Raw genomic sequence first — 22840 nt, 5'->3', positions numbered from 1 at the left:
GTGAATGTAAAGTTCTCATGAAGGGTCTTTCTGTATTTGTCTCCATCCACGTTTTCCTTAATGGCAACAAGCTTTTCAGTTCCTCCTGAAAAGCAACCCCAATGCATGATGCTGCCGTCTATTTCATTCTTAAAGCTACACTGTGTAACTTTTTTAGTTTATTCTTAGCTAAAAACACTTAGTTCTTTCAAAAATATATGTGCTCATTCATGTATATTTACTTCGTTCAAGTAATAAAGTATTCTCGTGAGTGTATAATATGCCATTGAAAATACATACGGGTGAGGGGTTCGAATGTCGGTTGCCATGTTGCCCCTCCATCTTGAAAGTACATTAGCCAAAGAGGGACATACCCATTAATTCAAGCTTCGCCTTTCGCGTCTCCACAATTCACTGGCACCGGCCCTGTTTTTATTTTTCCCTTTCCCTCTACCTCTACCTCTCCCTCTCCCTCGCACCTCCGTCACATCAGCTGATCTCTGCTCACGGAGAAAATGATATAGCCTACAATGTAAACTTTGCCTTACGCTAGTGATGTCGTACAATATACAGAATAACGATTGCACTGATAAAAGTTACTTTACTAAGATTAGCTTGCATTCGTCTGGGAACCTGATAGCTGATGTTAGCAATGAAATGGTAAAAAAATTATGAAAACATAAAACTATTATTCATTTTACATAGATGTCATAACCTATATGTTAACTGACAAATTAAATTACTGCAAATTATAATAGTTTTCTAAAGTAACCTCATCACTTGAAGGAATACTCATGGACGAGGTCGAACTGGAAGCCATGTTAATCTTGGACTACATTGGCCACCGTAGGAGTTAAAACGAAATCGGAATTGAGAGGAACAGAAACTAATATTCACTGGATGGTCATATTCCTTTTCACCGCTAGATGGGGGTAAAAATCACACAGTGTAGCTTTAATGACTTCGCTTGGAAATGTTGCTTAAACATTTGTATTGGTTCTGGAACACCTATTCTTATCAACAATTCAGATTTTAGATAGAGGGTTAGGATTAGTGTTCGAGTTTAGATTAGGAATGGGGCTTCTTATTGACCAGGCATTTCCCTCTGTTTTTAAAGCAAGTTAATGATGCGGGTTTGGGTTATTATGACAGCGTTCGTAGTGCTTCTAGGAAGATTCAGAGCTTTTTCAGTCTTTCTATAATCATTTCCAGATGTTTTCCAACTTAATCTCAAAGTTCCTTGGGCTTCATTAGTTGTGAGACTCACCGAGTCAGTGATATGTGGGGTGCTCTGAGACAACTGAACATAGATGGATTTGAAACCAACACAGTTGTACCTGGTTAATGTATTTTGTGTGATTTCAGAGTTAAATTTCCAGTGTGATTGAATAGTTAGGCTATTCAAACCAAGCAAAGTGAAACATTATAAATTAAGATAGATATTCTATGTAAATATGCTATAGGTTCACAATGTCTCAGAGCAGAAACTAATTCAATGAGGGGAGGGGGGGGTGAATACTTTGAATTCACTGCCCACAGATTATAGTTTCATTGGTGGCTTTCATTGTTTGGATCACTGCGTGGCTCGTGACTTCAGTCACAGTAAATGTTGGTGAGAGCAGAATTTTCTGAAAAGGAAATTGATGGTGTAAATGCACATGAGATTTGCTGAGATCTCAGAGCTCGGACATTTTTGTTCAATGACCTATGTCTGATATTGATATTACTGTGTGTGTGTGTGCGTGCATGCATGCGTGGACTGGTAATCCTTACATTATGGGGACAAAATGTCCCCACAAAGATGAGAGTATCCGCAATCTTTGTCCTTGTGATGTTGTGATGTTTTTTTTGAAAATGTAAAAATGCAGAAAGCTTTCTGTGATGGGTAGGTTTAGGTGTAGGGTTAGTGTAAGAGGATATAATATACAGTTTTTACGGTATAAAAAAAAACATTATTTCTATGGAAAGTCTACGTTAAGATATAAAAACGTGTGTGTGTGTGTGTGTGTGTGTGTGTGTGTGTGTGTGTGTGTGTGTGTGTGTGTGTGTGTGTGTGTGTGTGTGTGTGTGTGTGTGTGCGTGTGTGTTGTTGCAGATCAAGACGTGTGTAAGCTGTACTGCTTCGCTGAAGGTTACGACTTCTTCTTCGCCCTCTCCAGTAAAGTCAGGGATGGGACGCTCTGCACACAGGACAGCGCCGATGTCTGCATTGACGGCATTTGTGAGGTAATGTACAATATTCACTTTTTTTTTTTTTTTGACACTGTATAACCTGAGGTCTTTAGTAATTGTCTCTGTTGATATTATAACTATAGATACTGTCTGGCCTTATAGTTACTTGTGAGCATAGCGTACCGTGGGGTTTCAGTCAGGGCCTTCAGTAACGATCAACACTACCCCCCACCACTTTTTGTCCACCACATGTCCCCACCACTTTTTGAAACATCTTGCGGCACGAATGTAGGCTACCTAATACAAATAAAAAAAAACGTCTCCGGTTAACTAACTGGACATTAATTTCGTTTGTTGAATAAGAGGCATTCTAGGGCTGAAATGTGTTGTTTTTTTAAATTAAGCTGAGTGCTCATTGCCGCTGCTATCGCTCGTTGGCGCAGATACAGGGTTCTCTTGTGGCGCACAGTCTTCACTCAAATGCGCGCTTCAATCTATCGCCATTGCGGAGACTTTCTATTCGTTGAAATCTTACAAAACAGAATGCACACAAACACCCTGCTTGATATACAACCACTGATGAACATATTCGGTTTTGATGAAAACATTTTTATATATATATATATATATATTATAAGTGTGCGGATTAGAACCCAGAACCTCTGACACGCATGGCAAAAGTTCTACCACTAGACCATTACAATACAAACATTTTGGATCAAGTATCAATGCATTTAGTCACGTAGAAATTCTCAAATGTATCCAAAATGACCCAATGTACTATTGAAGTTGATTTATGGACATCGTAATGTTATTTTTCCCGAAAATTGTTATTGTACACATGTATTCTATCTGATTTAGCATTATATAGCAACCTCCCCCCACCCATGTTGATGACATCAGCGCGGGCTAGCCGTCGACACATCGCTGGGCCTCTGGGGCGTTCTTTCGCTACGCATCACAATTTGAATGACTGATAACACACGTCAGTCAAAGTTACGATCAAATGGAAAATGGCAGCTTCAACGGAAGGCTAGCTATACTACTAGTGCTGGTCCACGGAGCTGCGTTTAGATGACATATGGAAAATCCATCTCAGACTCACAAAAAATAACCATATTCTTTCTTTCTGGGAATATAATCGTAACGTTCTGATAGACTTGAGGTTAGACATGTTCAGACACACATTCATTTAATTGAATTATGAAAAAATATATATTTTTGATTTTGACAGGGCCAGCAGAGAAGGCTCTTGAAGGCACACCACTGCTTGCGAGTAACTGAGTAATGCACTGTAATAGTAGAGTAACTCTCAGCTGTGTTGACAACAGTCTTCACTCAGGCTTGTTCTATTCTCTATCCAGCGGTTTGTTCTGAGTTGTAACACATGGCTACTATAATAAAAGCGTCCCTCAGTTGTGCTTTAGCTGGGGGGGTTTCTCTGGTGATGGACTACTGACACAGTTGTGCGTTACCATCAGAGCCAGAGTTTTTTAAGAGGGATCATCTGTAGTGAATTCTCACAGTGCTTGGTTTTATGTTTTCTTCTGCTGTGGAAATCCCTGTTGAGGCAGATCGACCAAATGCATTTCATCCCAGTTTACTTCAGAGACCTGAAGAAGAAGAAAAAAGGTCTTTCTGGAGAGTCTCTGCTCATGAACACACATCAGTTTCATATTTCGTGTTTGGATGTTTGCAGCGAGAGAGCCAGCTACAATTTTGTCCCATTAAATTTGACTTCAGGGTCTGCATTTCACTGACAACATTTCAGATCCGCTGTTTAATTAAAAGAGCAATTGTGGTAGTTTAAATTAGTGACACATTGCAGTGGACCAGAACAATTGTAGTTCAGCGGATTTAGTTTAAACAAGCAATTATGGTGAATAATCTGAGTCATTTGTCATGTCGTGTTTTAGATTATTCATGAGTCGATGACATAAGTAGTTTGCAATGAAAGCATTACAGAAAGAATATTTCTACACACTGCAAATGAACATACAAAGTAACTTTTTATCTGAGAGCATTTGATCTCTAATATTATCTTTGCAGTTTGAAGCATCTTGTACTTCTTTATTAATACAACATGTTTACATTTGAGCGTGTGTCTGATATAAACCTGTATTTACCTGATGGCTCAGGTGCAGGTTTATTATAATCACCTACTGTGTAATTATTATAAGTTCGATTTGATTTGGACATGACAGAAAGGGCTGATCTCGTAGTTGGTGAGTTGTTGTTTTTTATAATTAATCTCTTTTCCACCGGTTTGACCCATTCAGGGGTGTGCTTCCCAATCAACAAACTTTAAGGGATAGTTCACCCAAAAATGAAAATAAGCCCATGATTTACTCATGACACTCTTCTTTCAGACGAATACAATCGGAGTTGAAAAAAATGTCCTGGCTCGTCCAAGCTTGATAATGGGAGTGAATAGCTAAACCAATCAGAGTCTCATCTCCCATTCTCTTTAAAAGCCAGTTGTGCCCGTGCCATGGTGGATTCACTATTTGCATGGCGGAATTTGCAAATGTAAAGACTGAACGCTTCTCTAGCGAGGAAACGGATCTCCTTGTGCGCAAGGTTAAAGGTACAATATTTCATATTTTTGCATTAAAATATCCAAAAATCACAAGGCCAGTGTTATATATTTTGTTAAGTTGATTACTTACAATATCCCAAATGTTGCCAACTATTTTTAAATCGTGAGAAAATTGCGATTTTAACCAAGGAAATGGGACGTGTGAGCAGGGGTGAGCTGGGAGTCGCCAGTCAATGACGTCATATCCGCGTTACCCTCGGTTTCCGCTCGTACTGCGCGGAGTCCTGGACAAATGCGGAAGTTGTTATAGTTGTAGCGTCTATCAAGCAACAAACTTGCTTGTTTCGTGCAGGCGTTATGGAACACAATTATTCTTTACCGATTGCAGCTGGTTCTGTTGACAAAGACAAGTCCCATAAACGTACGGGTCAATTTTATATATTCCAAATGTAGCATTCGGTAATAGTTATGTTTATGTAAGGAAAGTATTATTGCTTTAGGCTTGTGTTTAGTTTATTGACATTGTTTATCACGTCTGGTGTTTATGGCCATGTAAATAAATGTGTTATACATAAAGATTAATCCGTCTTTTGGCAAATTATGTGGGTTTGTTCGAATGTACTTTTACAACAATTGTTTAGAACACGTAAAACTGCGCAGCGTTATCACAACAATGAATTCGACAAATACAGTAACATGATAACCAATTTAGTATTAAACCTTACTTTTCTTGCGGTTAATTCATTTTAATGAAATAAAAGCATGTCATTAAACGCAACATTTATAAAAATAGAACTTTACCTCATCCATGAACATGATTTTTTGACTCCCGTCTGACTGAATTACATCCACGGTGGAGTTAAAAACGACAGTTCCCATTATTCCACGCTCCTTCACATCGTCATCAAGCTACGCCGTTGTTGTTATTTGGAATGTAGCGCCCTCTAGCGGCCGAAAATATTGCATATTGTACCTTTAAAGCGCGTAAGCAGACCATCTAAGCCTGATTCCACCATATATGTACACAATAATAATCTTTTACATTGCAATCCTCTTATTTTTGATATTTGGCTAGTTTGTGTGCTGCTGCACGTCCGTGTGTGTGTGTGTGTGTGTGTGTGTGTGTGTGTGTGTGTGTGTGTGTGTGTGTGTGTGTGTGTGTGTGTGTGTGTGTGTGTGTGTGTGTGTGTGTGTGTGTGTGTGTGTGTGTGTGTGTGTGTGTGTGTGTGTGTGTGTGTGTGTGTGTGTGTGTAATAAGCAGAGTGTACGCACATTGTGGACCTATAGGCGTATATTACTAACGTACTCTTTAAAGAAGAAAAAAAAATGCCCATTGACTTTAGACTTTAGGTTTCGGTTATTAAATGGTGCAGTCTATTTCACTTGCTTCAAAGTAGCAATGCGCCAACACACCTCATTTTCAGACCAGCAGCCCATGGGCGCAAATGCATTTGCTATTTAAACAACGTGGCACAGTACGTGAAAATTATAAACTTAACATTGAAACTAGCAAAAAACACTTGCGTCTCGCCTGGCTGATAGGGCCCCAAACCTTATCTAACCTATGGTTACATAATAACTTCTTCAATTAATCTTTTTGAGATCTCTGAGATGCTGCTATAACATGGTACCTGATGACTTCTTCACTGTTATTCTTCCATGTCATTTTACTTTATTTGATGTTTGATTCATCGTGGTTCCCTTTTATTGTCATTGCTTACTCCTTGCTTCCCACACACTCCTCAAAAACACTGTTGATCAGTGATGCTAAAATATATAGACTGAAACGTGTATATATTCAAATTGAATGAACAATATGGAATGCACTGCACAGCTTGCTTATTGTCTCCAAGATCATGATCCATTTAAGTCCATGTCACAATAATAATGCTTCTAACCACAGGTTGAGAGCTATAGTTTCAAGCATGTACAGTGAATGTTCGATGCTTTTTGCAAATGTTCGCTGGAACTATGGTTTTGGGAAACACAGATTCATGAGTTCACACTTACAGTACATATAACTAAATAGAGTAAATGTTATGCGTGTTTGACGTGCTGTCTGAGAGGAGGGCTCTGAGCTCGGAAAACTGTCATGGAACAGATGTAAGTCTCGTTAATAGAGTTGATTAACTGAGGGTGCTCCTCCCGTGTTAATTATATGAACGTGCTCCTCCCGAAATGTGTTAATAAAACATCATATTGTTGAACTATGTTGGCAACAACAGAACTTTTCCACTATAACTGGCTAACAACGCTTTTGGGAGATGCACCCCAGGCTGATATTTAGACTGTTTGTGGACATTTTCACATTTTCACAAGTAAACAGCCAATCACATTTTCATGGAAGCACTTCCTCTTCTCCCGTGACTTTTCATGGTTACACTAAAATGTTGTAACTTCGGTGCTTAACTGTGCTTGCTGAGAGGTCATGATTTGTGTTTTCCAGAGCGTGGGCTGCGACAGGGTGCTGGGATCCAATGCCGTGCCGGATTTGTGTGGCATCTGCAAGGGCAACAACACAACCTGCAAGATCTACAAAGGACAATACACCAAACAACATTATATGAGCCGTACGTGTCTTTATTCTCTGAACGCATGTACAATCTATGTCTGTATGAACAGCATTCTAACGTCAATTTATGTCACTAATAATTGCCGTGTAACACATTTAAAAAGGAACTCTCTGAAATGCGTCCATTGTACTCTTGAGTTTTTTTCCGGGAACGAACACATCACAATATTCATCATTTAAAATTTAAATAATTCCTCCCAAAGCATACAAAAAAGGGGGCGGGTCCTCGTTGAGTTGAGTTAGGCTACGTTTACACGTGGACGGCTTTTTTCATAAACGGACATTTCACCCCTCTCCGTTTTCAAAAATAACATTGTGCAGTTTTCAGAAAAGTATTTGTTTACACGAACCCGTGTATATGCCGTCTAGAGCATGCCAAACCTGTAGATGGCAGTGTAACGAGAAGCTCAAGCTCACGTTAGCAAATCAGAATCCAGAAAATAGTCACATACTGTGATGTGGCTGCCTAAAACTCAGTTTTTCTCAGTTTAAATGCAATCGTGCAGCAAGTTTTCCAAAATCTCCACTCTGGCCGGAGTTTTTAGAAAGAATCGTTTTCAGAGGAGAATTCTCCGTTTGCGTGTAATCCAAGGGCACAAACGAAGGGAAATGTCTCCGTTTTTCCAAAATAACCATGTACGTGTAAACGGGGCCTTAGTTGTGTGTGAAACTCTCTGTTATGGTAAGGGGCGTGACATTTCCCAAACACCCTCTAAGCGGTTGACCAATCACAAAACACTAGTCCAGTCGACCAATCAGAGCTCATTGCGTTTTCGGAAGAGTCTCTTTCACAGAGACAGGAACTAAACTGAGTATTACTGAAAGACTGGGGAGAGAGGTGCTGCAATAATGGATTTTGAACATTAAGCTTGAAAACCTATTCAGCCCGCAAAAAAACAAAATCAAGACTTTTGAAAAAAGGCATAATATGTCTCCATTAAAAAAATGTACGCAATTAGTTTTTCTTTTTCCCGTCCTGATGTAGCTACTGTATGCTGTCTTTTAAATGTCTGATAATTTACAGTTTAGGCCTGGCTTTCAGTTATACTGTAATGTTGAATGGCTATAATTACTTACTTTATCCCTCTAAACCGAACAAAAAAAAAAACGATATATTTCCAAAAACATTTAAAATATAACATATTTTTTTATATTCAAACATTTATATTTAAATAGTTTCTTATTATTTTCACAATAATTTAGATATTCATTGTGAAATAATAGCATGTACTGTATGTCATTCAAAATATGACAATAAGTAAAACATTAATTACAATTATAAATACTGTTATAATCGAATATTTCTGTCTCTTGTGTAGAGTACTCCCGTGTGGTGACCATACCGGCTGGAGCGCGCAGTATCCGTGTGACGGAGCTCAACTCCTCCAGCTCTTATCTGGCCCTGAGGAACCTGCAGAGGAAGTATTACCTGAATGGACGCTGGACGGTGGACTGGCCCGGACAACACTCCATTGCCGGGGCTGTGTTTGACTACAAGAGGCCCTACAATCGTCCAGAGAGCCTCACCTCCACCGGACCCACTAACGAGACGCTAGTGGTTGAGGTAGTAGTACTTTTTTATCTTCCATTATTTTAAAACTGGCCAGTTACATTCTTTACATTGACAACACATGTTTCTATGTATTCAGTTTTATTTATCAGGGTCGTCTTATATTCAGGGTCGTCTTATATTCGGGTATATACAGTACTTCCTTTTTTTTATTTTGTGGACTTTGATATGTAATTGTCTCCCTAATCATGCAGATGTCCTTGTTACTATACAAAATTAAATTATGGTTAAAAAACGACCTGCATTTAACACATTTGACTGTGAAATGTTCAGCAATGTTCTGATAGCAGGAGACATTGTTCGGCGACACAGCATGTGGGAGGCGTTTTGTCGTAAAACAAAGGAGTCAGTGTACTCATTGTCCTCAAGAAATTAAAAAAGAATGTATGTGTGATTTCCTATGGTGTTCATTAAGTCTTGTATGTTTCTCCTTGCACAGGTTCTCTTGCAGGGCTGGAACCCAGGCATTCAGTGGGAGTACACACTGACCAAAGACCATACAGAGAGACGGAGCCAGCCGAAACACAACTACACGTGGGCCATCATTCGCACGCAGTGCTCCGCCACCTGTGCAGGAGGTACTGCATCAGCCCCAACAGAACATAATCTTAGTAGATACTAATGGCCAGGTGTTTAAGCCAGACCAGTCACATGTTAATCTGTAAAACACTTAAACCACACCAATCTTTTTAGAGCTTCTGTGAGTCTGGTCTAGCTCATGATGATGCCTTGGTTATTGCAATAAACCAAACATCATTCATATGTGCTGATTAAATTTGCACGTTCATTATAAAATGAATATTCACAGAAAACAAATCTGATTTGAATCTTTAATATTTATTGAAACATGAGGACTTACATTTACATTTATGCATTTTGCAGATACATTTAACTTGCATTGCATATAGTGCATTTTGTAGGTTCATGCATCCCCTGAAAATCAAACCCATGACCTGGGCGTTGTAAACGTCTGCTCAACTATTTTAAATCATTATTCACTGAAAATCTAGACATCCGTCCTAACTCCACTTGGCAAATTCATAAGAGTTTATAACAGAAGCATGAATCCATTGATTCGTTTCACAAAAGCAATGATATTTGTTCATGAAAAAATCACTTTATTGTGTTTAATGTGCACTTGTAGTATACTTCAAATCTTAAAAGTATTTTTTTTATCTGTGCTTGCAGATAAAATTATAATAATCTTCATATAACGATAATATAATGAAATATAGCTGCAAGCAGCAATCACCGGGGCCAAGCGCAAGCAAGACGACAAGACATGCCAAAGTGGCTGGGAGTGTGAGACCAACTGCAGCTAGGAGCAATTGAAGACATTTGAAGATGAATTTTGGCAAAATGGTTGAAAAATCACATACAATAACTAAAAATATGATTATCACTTTCGACCAATAGGTGGCGCAGTTACGAAACTGATGTGATGTGGTCAGAGTGAAGTGACAATGACACATACAAAGTTTGGTGTCAATATGTCAAGGCATTGCAGATATAAAGCCTGAATAGTCATTTTGGCATCATGCCTCAACTTTGTCACTGCGGTATACAAAAACGGTTTCGTCTATCGACACGAAATCCATAACTTTTACTCGGCACGGTCTGGAGATGACACGATATGATTTTTGTGAAAATCGGACGTTCGGTCTAGGAGGAGTTCGAAAAAGTAGGTTTTAAAAGAAAATAAAGATGGCGGACAGTGAAGTTTGGCTGACTATGGCAAAATTGGTATCTATGTTTTCAGCATAACCCAAGGAATCTATTAAGATCAGTGTCATTACAATAGGCAAATGTATGCAAAAGTTATTAGCATTTTTGGAAATTTAATTATAACTTTTGACCAAAAGGTGGCGCTGTCTTGAAATCTTTTGAGTACCTTCAAGGCCTTGTACTGATGACCCATACTGAGTTTCGTAACGATACGTTCATGCGTTCATAAAATACAGCATTTTAGCTTATAATTAAAAATGGCCGACAGCCAAAATGGCCGATATGGGAAAATTGAATATCAGTCAACTCAGTATGACGCCCTGAATCTATCGAGACCACTTTTATGATTTTTGGACAAACCGTTCAGAAGTTATAAGCAAAAACATAAATTCTTCATATCTCCGGACCAGTAGGTGGCGCTGCGCCGAAACGCAGCATGTAGCCTCAGGTCATGCTTGTGATGACATGTACCAAATTTGGTCTGAATCTGATAAAGCGTTGTGGAGATACGGCCTTACGTCTGTTTTCGCAAGCGCTACGTAAAATTTATTTGCGCGGTATTCGTGAACGGTTCGACAAATCAACTTGAATTCCATAACTTTTTGTCGTCATGGTCTGGAGATGATCTGGTTCAATTTTCGTGAAATGCGGAGCAACGGCCTAGGAGGAGTTCGAAAAAGTAGGTTTTTCGGAAAATTCAAAATGGCGGGAAAACTATTATGACGGAAAATGACGTCATAGAGTGCAATCGAATCGCCATGAGCTCAGGAATCAGAGGAAAAAAGAATTTTGTTGATAGGCCTTACGGTTCAAAAGTTATTAGCATACAATTTCTGAAACTTTGGACAGGTGGTGGCGCTAGAGGGAATGAGTTAGAAACACCAAAATTGGTGTATTTGATGTTGGGACTGTCCTCTATCAGAATGTCAAACCAAAACAACTTTCCCGCATACGCTTCTATGGGCTGCCATAGACGCCCAGTCGGAAGAAAAAGAAGAATAAGAACCGGAACAGATACAATAGGTGCCCGCACCTTCAGTGCTTGGCCCCTAATTACGGGGCCAAGCGCAAGCAAGACGACAAGACATGCCAAAGTGGCTGAAAGTGTGAGACAAACTGCAGCAAGGAGCAATTAAAGACATTTGAAGATGAATTTTGGCAAAATGGTTGAAAAATCACATACAATAACTAAAAATATGATTATCACTTTCGACCAATAGGTGGCGCAGTTACGAAACTGATGTGATGTGGTCAGAGTGAAGTGACAATGACACATACAAAGTTTGGTGTCAATATGTCAAGGCATTGCAGATATAAAGCCTGAATAGTCATTTTGGCATCATGCCTCAACTTTGCCACTGCGGTATAAGAAAACGGTTTCGTCTATCGACACGAAATCCATAACTTTTACTCGGCACGGTCTGGAGATGACACGATCCGATTTTGGTGAAAATCGGACGTTCGGACTAGGAGGAGTTCGAAAAAGTAGGTTTTAAAAGAAAATAAAGATGGCGGACAGGAAGTTTGACTGACTATGGCGAAATTGGTATCTATGTTTTCAGCATAACCCAAGGAATCTATTGAGATCAGTGTCATTACTATAGGCAAATTTATTCAAAAGTTATTAGCATTTTTGGAAATTTCATTATAACTTTTGACCAAAAGGTGGCGCTGTCTCATACATTTTTGAGTACCTTTAGGGCGTTGTACTGATGACTCATACTGAGTTTCGTAACGATACGTTAATGCGTTCATAAAATACAGCATTTTAGCACATAATTCAAAATGGCCGACAGCCAAAATGGCCGATATGGGAAAATTGTATATCTTTTGTGATTTTTGGACAAACCGTTCAGAAGTTATAAGCAAAAAAATAAATTATTCATATCTCCGGACCAGTAGGTGGCGCTGCGCCGAAACGCAGCATGTAGCCTCAGGTCATGCTTGTGATGACATGTACCAAATTTGGTCTGAATCCGATAAAACGTTGTGGAGATACAGCCTTACGTCTGTTTTTGCAAGCGCAACGTAAAATTAAATTGCGTGGTATTCGTGAACGGTTTGACAAATCAACTTGAATTCCATAACTTTTTGTCGTCATGGTCTGGAGATGATCTGGTTCAATTTTCGTGAAATTCGGAGCAACGGCCTAGGAGGAGTTCGAAAAAGTAGGTTTTTCGGAAAATTCAAAATGGCGGGAAAACTATTATGACGGAAAAATGACGTCATAGGGTGCAATCGAATCGCCATGAGCTCAGGAATCAGAGGAAAAATAATTGTGTTGATAGGCCTTACGGTTCAAAAGTTATTAGCATACAATTTCTGAAACTTTGGACAGGTGGTGGCGCTAGAGGGAATGAGTTAGAAACACCAAAATTGGTGTATTTGATGTTGGGACTGTCCTCTATCAGAATGTCAAACCAAAACAACTTTCCCGCATACGCTTCTATGGGCTGCCATAGACGCCCAGTCGGAAGAAAAAGAAGAAAAAGAAGAAAAAGAAGAAATATAGCTGCAAGCAGCAATCACCGGGGCCAAGCGCAAGCAAGACGACAAGACATGCCAAAGTGGCTGGGAGTGTGAGACCCACTGCAGCAAGGAGCAATTAAAGACATTTGAAGATGAATTTTGGCAAAATGGTTGAAAAATCACATACAATAACTAAAAATATGATTATCACTTTCGACCAATAGGTGGCGCAGTTACGAAACTGATGTGATGTGGTCAGAGTGAAGTGACAATGACACATACAAAGTTTGGTGTCAATATGTCAAGGCATTGCAGATATAAAGCCTGAATAGTCATTTTGGCATCATGCCTCAACTTTGCCACTGCGGTATACGAAAACGGTTTTGTCTATCGACACGAAATCCATAACTTTTACTCGGCACAGTCTGGAGATGACACGATCCGATTTTGGTGAAAATCGGACGTTCGGTCTAGGAGGAGTTCGAAAAAGTAGGTTTTAAAAGAAAATAAAGATGGCGGACAGGAACTTTGATTGACTATGGCAAAATTGGTATCTATGTTTTCAGCATAACCCAAGGAATCTATTGAGATCAGTGTCATTACTATAGGCAAATTTATTCAAAAGTTATTAGCATTTTTGGAAATTTCATTATAACTTTTGACCAAAAGGTGGCGCTGTCTCATAAATTTTTGAGTACTTTTAGGGCGTTGTACTGATGACCCATACTGAGTTTCGTAACGATACGTTCATGCGTTCATAAAATACAGCATTTTAGCACATAATTCAAAATGGCCGACAGCCAAAATGGCCGATATGGGAAAATTGAATATCAGTCAACTCAGCACGACGCCCTGAATCTAACGAGACCACTTTTGTGATTTTTGGACAAACCGTTCAGAAGTTATAAGCAAAAACATAAATTATTCATATCTCCGGACCAGTAGGTGGCGCTGCGCCGAAACGCAGCAAGTAACCTCAGGTCATGCTTGTGACGACATGTACCAAATTTGGTCTGAATCCGATAAAGCGTTGTGGAGATACGGCCTTACGTCTGTTTTTGCAAGCGCTACGTAAAATTTATTTGCGCGGTATTCGAGAACGGTAATTCGAATCAACTTGAATTCCATAACTTTTGGTCGTCATAGTCTGGAGATGATCTGGTTCATTTTTCGTGAAATTCGGAGCAACGGCCTAGGAGGAGTTCGAAAAAGTAGGTTTTTCGGAAAATTCAAAATGGCGGGAAAACTATTATGACGGAAAATGACGTCATAGGGTGCAGTCGAATCGTCGTGAGCTCAGGAATCAGAGGAAAAAAGAATTTTGTTTCTAGCCCTTGTGGTTCAAAAGTTATTAGCATAAACATGAGTGAAACTTTGGACAGCTGGTGGCGCTAGAGGGAATGAGTTGGAGACTCCAAATTTGCTATGGTGATAGTTCAGGCTGTCCTCTATCACTGTGCCAATTTGTATAAGTTTCCCGCAAACGGTTCTATAGGCTGCCATAGACGCCCAGTCGGAAGAAAAAGAAAAAAAAGAAAAAGAAATATAGCTGCAAGCAGCAATCACCGGGGCCAAGCGCAAGCAAGACGACAAGACATGCCAAAGTGGCTGGGAGTGTGAGACCCACTGCAGCAAGGAGCAATTGAAGACATTTAAAGATGAATTTTGGCACAATGGTTGATACATTAAATAAAAATATGATTATCACTTTCGACCAATAGGTGGCGCAGTTACGAAACTGATGTGATGTGGTCAGAGTGAAGTGACAATGACACATACAAAGTTTGGTGTCAATATGTCAAGGCATTGCAGATATAAAGCCTGAATAGTCATTTTGGCATCATGCCTCAACTTTGCAGCTGCGGTATACGAAAACGGTTTTGTCTATCGACACGAAATCCATAACTTTTACTCGGCACGGTCTGGAGATGACACGATCCGATTTTGGTGAAAATCGGACGTTCGGTCTAGGAGGAGTTCGAAAAAGTAGGTTTTAAAAGAAAATAAAGATGGCGGACAGGAAGTTTGGCTGACTATGGCAAAATTGGTATCTATGTTTTCAGCATAACCCAAGGAATCTATTGAGATCAGTGTCATTACTATAGGCAAATTTATTCAAAAGTTATTAGCATTTTTGGAAATTTCATTTTAACTTTTAACCAAAAGGTGGCGCTGTCTCATACATTTTTGAGTACCTTTAGGGCGTTGTACTGATGACCCATACTGAGTTTCGTAACGATACGTTCATGCGTTCATAAAATACAGCATTTTAGCACATAATTCAAAATGGCCGACAGCCAAAATGGCCGATATGGGAAAATTGGATATCAGTCAACTCAGCACGACGCCCTGAATCTAACGAGACCACTTTTGTGATTTTTGGACAAACCGTTCAGAAGTTATAAGCAAAAATAGCCATTTTTCATATCTCCGGACCAGTAGGTGGCGCTGCGCCGAAACGCAGCATGTAGCCTCAAGTCATGCTTGTGATGACATGTGGCAAATTTGGTCTGAATCCAACAAAGCGTTGCGGAGATACAGCCTTACGTCTGTTTTCGCAAGCGCTACGTAAAATTTGTTTGCGCGGTATTCGAGAACGGTAATTCGAATCAACTTGAATTCCATAACTTTTGGTCGTCAAGGTCTGGAGATGATCTGGTTCATTTTTCGTGAAATTCGGAGCAACGGCCTAGGAGGAGTTCGAAAAAGTAGGTTTTTCGGAAAATTCAAAATGGCGGGAAAACTATTATGACGGAAAATGACGTCATAGGGTGCAGTCGAATCGTCATGAGCTCAGGAATCAGAGGAAAAAAGAATTTTGTTTCTAGCCCTGGTGGTTCAAAAGTTATTAGCATAAACATGAGTGAAACTTTGGACAGCTGGTGGCGCTAGAGGGAATGAGTTGGAGACTCCAAATTTGCTATGGTGATAGTTCAGGCTGTCCTCTATCACTGTGCCAATTTGTATAAGTTTCCCGCAAACGGTTCTATAGGCTGCCATAGACGCCCAGTCGGAAGAAAAAGAAAAAGAAGAATAAGAACGGGAACAGATACAATAGGTGCCCGCACCTTCAGTGCTTGGCCCCTAATAATAATAATAAGAACGCCAACAAAAACAATAGGTGCCTCCGCACTTTCAGTGCTTGGCCCCTAATAATAAGAACGCCAACAAAAACAATAGGTGCCTCCGCACTTTCAGTGCTTGGCCCCTAATAAGAACGCCAACAAAAACAATAGGTGCCTCCGCACTTTCAGTGCTTGGCCCCTAATAAGAACGGGAACAGATACAATAGGTGCCCGCACCTTCAGTGCTTGGCCCCTAAATAGCTGCAAGCAGCAATCACCGGGGCCAAGCGCAAGCAAGACGACAAGACATGCCAAAGTGGCTGGGAGTGTGAGACCCACTGCAGCAAGGAGCAATTAAAGACATTTGAAGATGAATTTTGGCAAAATGGTTGAAAAATCACATACAATAACTAAAAATATGATTATCACTTTCGACCAATAGGTGGCGCAGTTACGAAACTGATGTGATGTGGTCAGAGTGAAGTGACAATGACACATACAAAGTTTGGTGTCAATATGTCAAGGCATTGCAGATATAAAGCCTGAATAGTCATTTTGGCATCATGCCTCAACTTTGCCACTGCGGTATACGAAAACGGTTTTGTCTATCGACACGAAATCCATAACTTTTACTCGGCACAGTCTGGAGATGACACGATCCGATTTTGGTGAAAATCGGACGTTCGGTCTAGGAGGAGTTCGAAAAAGTAGGTTTTAAAAGAAAATAAAGATGGCGGACAGGAACTTTGATTGACTATGGCAAAATTGGTATCTATGTTTTCAGCATAACCCAAGGAATCTATTGAGATCAGTGTCATTACTTTAGGCAAATTTATTCAAAAGTTATTAGCATTTTTGGAAATTTCATTATAACTTTTGACCAAAAGGTGGCGCTGTCTCATAAATTTTTGAGTACTTTTAGGGCGTTGTACTGATGACCCATACTGAGTTTCGTAACGATACGTTCATGCGTTCATAAAATACAGCATTTTAGCACATAATTCAAAATGGCCGACAGCCAAAATGGCCGATATGGGAAAATTGGATATCAGTCGACTCAGCACGATGCCCTGAATCTAACGAGACCACTTTTGTGATTTTTGGACAAACCGTTCAGAAGTTATAAGCAAAAATATAAATTCTTCATATCTCCGGACCAGTAGGTGGCGCTGCGCCGAAACGCAGCATGTAGCCTCAGGTCATGCTTGTGATGACATGTACCAAATTTGGTCTGAATCCGATAAAGCGTTGTGGAGATACGGCCTTACGTCTGTTTTTGCAAGCGCTACGTAAAATTTATTTGCGCGGTATTCGAGAACGGTAATTCGAATCAACTTGAATTCCATAATTTTTTGTCGTCATGGTCTGGAGTTGATCTGGTTCAATTTTCGTGAAATTCGGAGCAACGGCCTAGGAGGAGTTCGAAAAAGTAGGTTTTTTGGAAAATTCAAAATGGCGGGAAAACTATTATGACGGAAAATGACGTCATAGGGTCCAATCGAATCGTCGTGAGCTCAGGAATCAGAGGAAAAAAGAATTTTGATTCTAGCCCTTACGGTTCAAAAGTTATCAGCATAGACATGAGTGAAACTTTGGACTGTTGGTGGCGCTAGAGGGAATGAGTTGGAGACACCAAAATTGGTGTATTTAATGTTGGGACTGTCCTCTATCAGAATGTCAAATAAAATCAACTTTCCCGCAAGCGGTTCATAGGGCTGCCATAGACTTCAATGGCGGAAGAAGAAGAAGAAGAATAATAAATATAGCTGCAAGCAGCAATCACCGGGGCCAAGCGCAAGCAAGACGACAAGACATGCCAAAGTGGCTGGGAGTGTGAGACCCACTGCAGCAAGGAGCAATTAAAGACATTTGAAGATGAATTTTGGCAAAATGGTTGAAAAATCACATACAATAACTAAAAATATGATTATCACTTTCGACCAATAGGTGGCGCAGTTACGAAACTGATGTGATGTGGTCAGAGTGAAGTGACAATGACACATACAAAGTTTGGTGTCAATATGTCAAGGCATTGCAGATATAAAGCCTGAATAGTCATTTTGGCATCATGCCTCAACTTTGCCACTGCGGTATACGAAAACGGTTTTGTCTATCGACACGAAATCCATAACTTTTACTCGGCACAGTCTGGAGATGACACGATCCGATTTTGGTGAAAATCGGACGTTCGGTCTAGGAGGAGTTCGAAAAAGTAGGTTTTAAAAGAAAATAAAGATGGCGGACAGGAACTTTGATTGACTATGGCAAAATTGGTATCTATGTTTTCAACATAACCCAAGGAATCTATTGAGATCAGTGTCATTACTATAGGCAAATTTATTCAAAAGTTATTAGCATTTTTGGAAATTTCATTATAACTTTTGACCAAAAAGTGGCGCTGTCTCATAAATTTTTGAGTACTTTTAGGGCGTTGTACTGATGACCCATACTGAGTTTCGTAACGATACGTTCATGCGTTCATAAAATACAGCATTTTAGCACATAATTCAAAATGGCCGACAGCCAAAATGGCCGATATGGGAAAATTGGATATCAGTCGACTCAGCACGATGCCCTGAATCTAACGAGACCACTTTTGTGATTTTTGGACAAACCGTTCAGAAGTTATAAGCAAAAATATAAATTCTTCATATCTCCGGACCAGTAGGTGGCGCTGCGCCGAAACGCAGCATGTAGCCTCAGGTCATGCTTGTGATGACATGTACCAAATTTGGTCTGAATCCGATAAAGCGTTGTGGAGATACGGCCTTACGTCTGTTTTTGCAAGCGCTACGTAAAATGTATTTGCGCCGTATTCGAGAACGGTAATTCGAATCAACTTGAATTCCATAACTTTTTGTCGTCATGGTCTGGAGTTGATCTGGTTCAATTTTCGTGAAATTCGGAGCAACGGCCTAGGAGGAGTTCGAAAAAGTAGTTTTTTTGGAAAATTCAAAATGGCGGGAAAACTATTATGACGGAAAATGACGTCATAGGGTGCAATCGAATCGTCGTGAGCTCAGGAATCAGAGGAAAAAAGAATTTTGATTCTAGCCCTTACGGTTCAAAAGTTATCAGCATAGACATGAGTGAAACTTTGGACTGTTGGTGGCGCTAGAGGGAATGAGTTGGAGACACCAAAATTGGTGTATTTAATGTTGGGACTGTCCTCTATCAGAATGTCAAATAAAATCAACTTTCCCGCAAGCGGTTCATAGGGCTGCCATAGACTTCAATGGCGGAAGAAGAAACGGAAGAATAATAATAATAAGAACGCCAACAAAAACAATAGGTGCCTCCGCACTTTCAGTGCTTGGCCCCTAAATATAGCTGCAAGCAGCAATCACCGGGGCCAAGCGCAAGCAAGACGACAAGACATGCCAAAGTGGCTGGGAGTGTGAGACCCACTGCAGCAAGGAGCAATTAAAGACATTTGAAGATGAATTTTGGCAAAATGGTTGAAAAATCACATACAATAACTAAAAATATGATTATCACTTTCGACCAATAGGTGGCGCAGTTACGAAACTGATGTGATGTGGTCAGAGTGAAGTGACAATGACACATACAAAGTTTGGTGTCAATATGTCAAGGCATTGCAGATATAAAGCCTGAATAGTCATTTTGGCATCATGCCTCAACTTTGCCACTGCGGTATACGAAAACGGTTTTGTCTATCGACACGAAATCCATAACTTTTACTCGGCACAGTCTGGAGATGACACGATCCGATTTTGGTGAAAATCGGACGTTCGGTCTAGGAGGAGTTCGAAAAAGTAGGTTTTAAAAGAAAATAAAGATGGCGGACAGGAAGTTTGGCTGACTATGGCAAAATTGGTATCTATGTTTTCAGCATGACCCAAGGAATCTATTGAGATCAGTGTCATTACTATAGGCAAATTTATTCAAAAGTTATTAGCATTTTTGGAAATTTCATTATAACTTTTGACCAAAAGGTGGCGCTGTCTCATAATCTTTTGAGTACCTTTAGGGCTTTGTACTGATGACCCATACTGAGTTTCGTAACGATACGTTCATGCGTTCATAAAATACAGCATTTTAGCACATAATTAAAAATGGCCGACAGCCAAAATGGCCGATATGGAAAAATTGGATATCAGTCAACTCAACATGACGCCCTGAATCTATCGAGACCACTTTTGTGATTTTTGGACAAACCGTTCAGAAGTTATAAGCAAAAATAGCCTTTTTTCATATCTCCAGACCAGTAGGTGGCGCTGCGCCGAAACGCAGCATGTAGCCTCAGGTCATGCTTGTGATGACATGTAGGAAGTTTGGTTTGAATACGATTAAGCGATGCGGAGATACAGCCTTATGTCTGTTTTCGCAAGCGCTACGTAAAATTTGTTTGCGCGTTTATCGAAAACGGTTTGACGAATCAACTTGAATTCCATAACTTTTTGTCCCCACAGCCTGAAGATGATCTGGTGCAATTTTGGTGCAAATCGGACAAACCGTCTAGGACGAGTTCGCAAAAGAAGGTTTTTTGGACAATTCAAAATGGCGGCCATATTTTTATGACGGAAAATGACGTCATAGGGTCCAGTCGAATCGTCGTGAGCTCAGGAATCAGAGGAAAAAAGAATTTTGTTGATAGGCCTTACGGTTTAAAAGTTATTAGCATAATATAAGTGAAACTTTGGACAGGTGGTGGCGCTAGAGGGAATGAGTTAGAGACACCAAAATTGGTGCAATTACTGTTGGGAATGTCCTCTATCAGAATGTCAAACCGGAACAACTTTCCCGCATACGCTTCTATGGGCTGCCATAGACGCCCAGTCGGAAGAAGCAGAATAATAATAATAATAATAAATATAGCTGCAAGCAGCAATCACCGGGGCCAAGCGCAAGCAAGACGACAAGACATGCCAAAGTGGCTGGGAGTGTGAGACCCACTGCAGCAAGGAGCAATTAAAGACATTTGAAGATGAATTTTGGCAAAATGGTTGAAAAATCACATACAATAACTAAAAATATGATTATCACTTTCGACCAATAGGTGGCGCAGTTACGAAACTGATGTGATGTGGTCAGAGTGAAGTGACAATGACACATACAAAGTTTGGTGTCAATATGTCAAGGCATTGCAGATATAAAGCCTGAATAGTCATTTTGGCATCATGCCTCAACTTTGCCACTGCGGTATACGAAAACGGTTTTGTCTATCGACACGAAATCCATAACTTTTACTCGGCACAGTCTGGAGATGACACGATCCGATTTTGGTGAAAATCGGACGTTCGGTCTAGGAGGAGTTCGAAAAAGTAGGTTTTAAAAGAAAATAAAGATGGCGGACAGGAACTTTGATTGACTATGGCAAAATTGGTATCTATGTTTTCAGCATAACCCAAGGAATCTATTGAGATCAGTGTCATTACTATAGGCACATTTATTCAAAAGTTATTAGCATTTTTGGAAATTTCATTATAACTTTTGACCAAAAGGTGGCGCTGTCTCATAAATTTTTGAGTACTTTTAGGGCGTTGTACTGATGACCCATACTGAGTTTCGTAACGATACGTTCATGCGTTCATAAAATACAGCATTTTAGCACATAATTCAAAATGGCCGACAGCCAAAATGGCCGATATGGGAAAATTGGATATCAGTCGACTCAGCACGATGCCCTGAATCTAACGAGACCACTTTTGTGATTTTTGGACAAACCGTTCAGAAGTTATAAGCAAAAATATAAATTCTTCATATCTCCGGACCAGTAGGTGGCGCTGCGCCGAAACGCAGCATGTAGCCTCAGGTCATGCTTGTGATGACATGCACCAAATTTGGTCTGAATCCGATAAAGCGTTGTGGAGATACGGCCTTACGTCTGTTTTTGCAAGCGCTACGTAAAATTTATTTGCGCGGTATTCGAGAACGGTAATTCGAATCAACTTGAATTCCATAACTTTTTGTCGTCATGGTCTGGAGTTGATCTGGTTCAATTTTCGTGAAATTCGGAGCAACGGCCTAGGAGGAGTTCGAAAAAGTAGGTTTTTTGGAAAATTCAAAATGGCGGGAAAACTATTATGACGGAAAATGACGTCATAGGGTGCAATCGAATCGTCGTGAGCTCAGGAATCAGAGGAAAAAAGAATTTTGATTCTAGCCCTTACGGTTCAAAAGTTATCAGCATAGACATGAGTGAAACTTTGGACTGTTGGTGGCGCTAGAGGGAATGAGTTGGAGACACCAAAATTGGTGTATTTAATGTTGGGACTGTCCTCTATCAGAATGTCAAATAAAATCAACTTTCCCGCAAGCGGTTCATAGGGCTGCCATAGACTTCAATGGCGGAAGAAGAAGAAGAAGAAACGGAAGAATAATAATAATAAGAACGCCAACTAAAACAATAGGTGCCTCCGCACTTTCAGTGCTTGGCCCCTAATAAGAACGGGAACAGATACAATAGGTGCCCGCACCTTCAGTGCTTGGCCCCTAAATAGCTGCAAGCAGCCATTACGGGGCCAAGCGCAAAAGCAGACGACGAGATATGCCTACATGGCTGAAAGTGTGAGACAAACTGCAGCAAGGAGCAATTAAAGACATTTGAAGATGAATTTTGGCAAAATGGTTGAAAAAAATCACATACAATAACTAAAAATATGATTATCACTTTCGACCAATAGGTGGCGCAGTTACGAAACTGATGTGATGTGATCAGAGTGAAATGACAATGACACATACAAAGTTTGGTGTCAATATGTCAAGGCATTGCAGATATAAAGCCT

The 22840-nt window shown here is 40.0% G+C and overlaps 1 protein-coding gene across 1 annotated transcript in view; it reads left to right on the top strand.

Moving 5' to 3' along the window:
- adamts16 (ADAM metallopeptidase with thrombospondin type 1 motif, 16) overlaps nt 1-22840 on the top strand; it is a 99424-nt gene that overhangs the window by 43461 nt on the left and 33123 nt on the right. Inside the window, exons 14-17 of the mRNA XM_079624959.1 lie at nt 2075-2205; nt 7137-7260; nt 8582-8826; nt 9272-9410. Of these exons, the coding sequence (XP_079481085.1) occupies nt 2075-2205; nt 7137-7260; nt 8582-8826; nt 9272-9410 (639 nt within the window). The remainder of the gene's footprint in view (nt 1-2074; nt 2206-7136; nt 7261-8581; nt 8827-9271; nt 9411-22840) is intronic.

Source organism: Phoxinus phoxinus (assembly GCF_949152265.1).
Source record: "Phoxinus phoxinus genome assembly, chromosome: 10".
In the NCBI taxonomy this organism is placed as follows: domain Eukaryota; kingdom Metazoa; phylum Chordata; class Actinopteri; order Cypriniformes; family Leuciscidae; genus Phoxinus; species Phoxinus phoxinus.
Note: the sequence above shows the minus strand (reverse complement) of the source record. Positions and strands in the feature narration are given on the sequence as shown.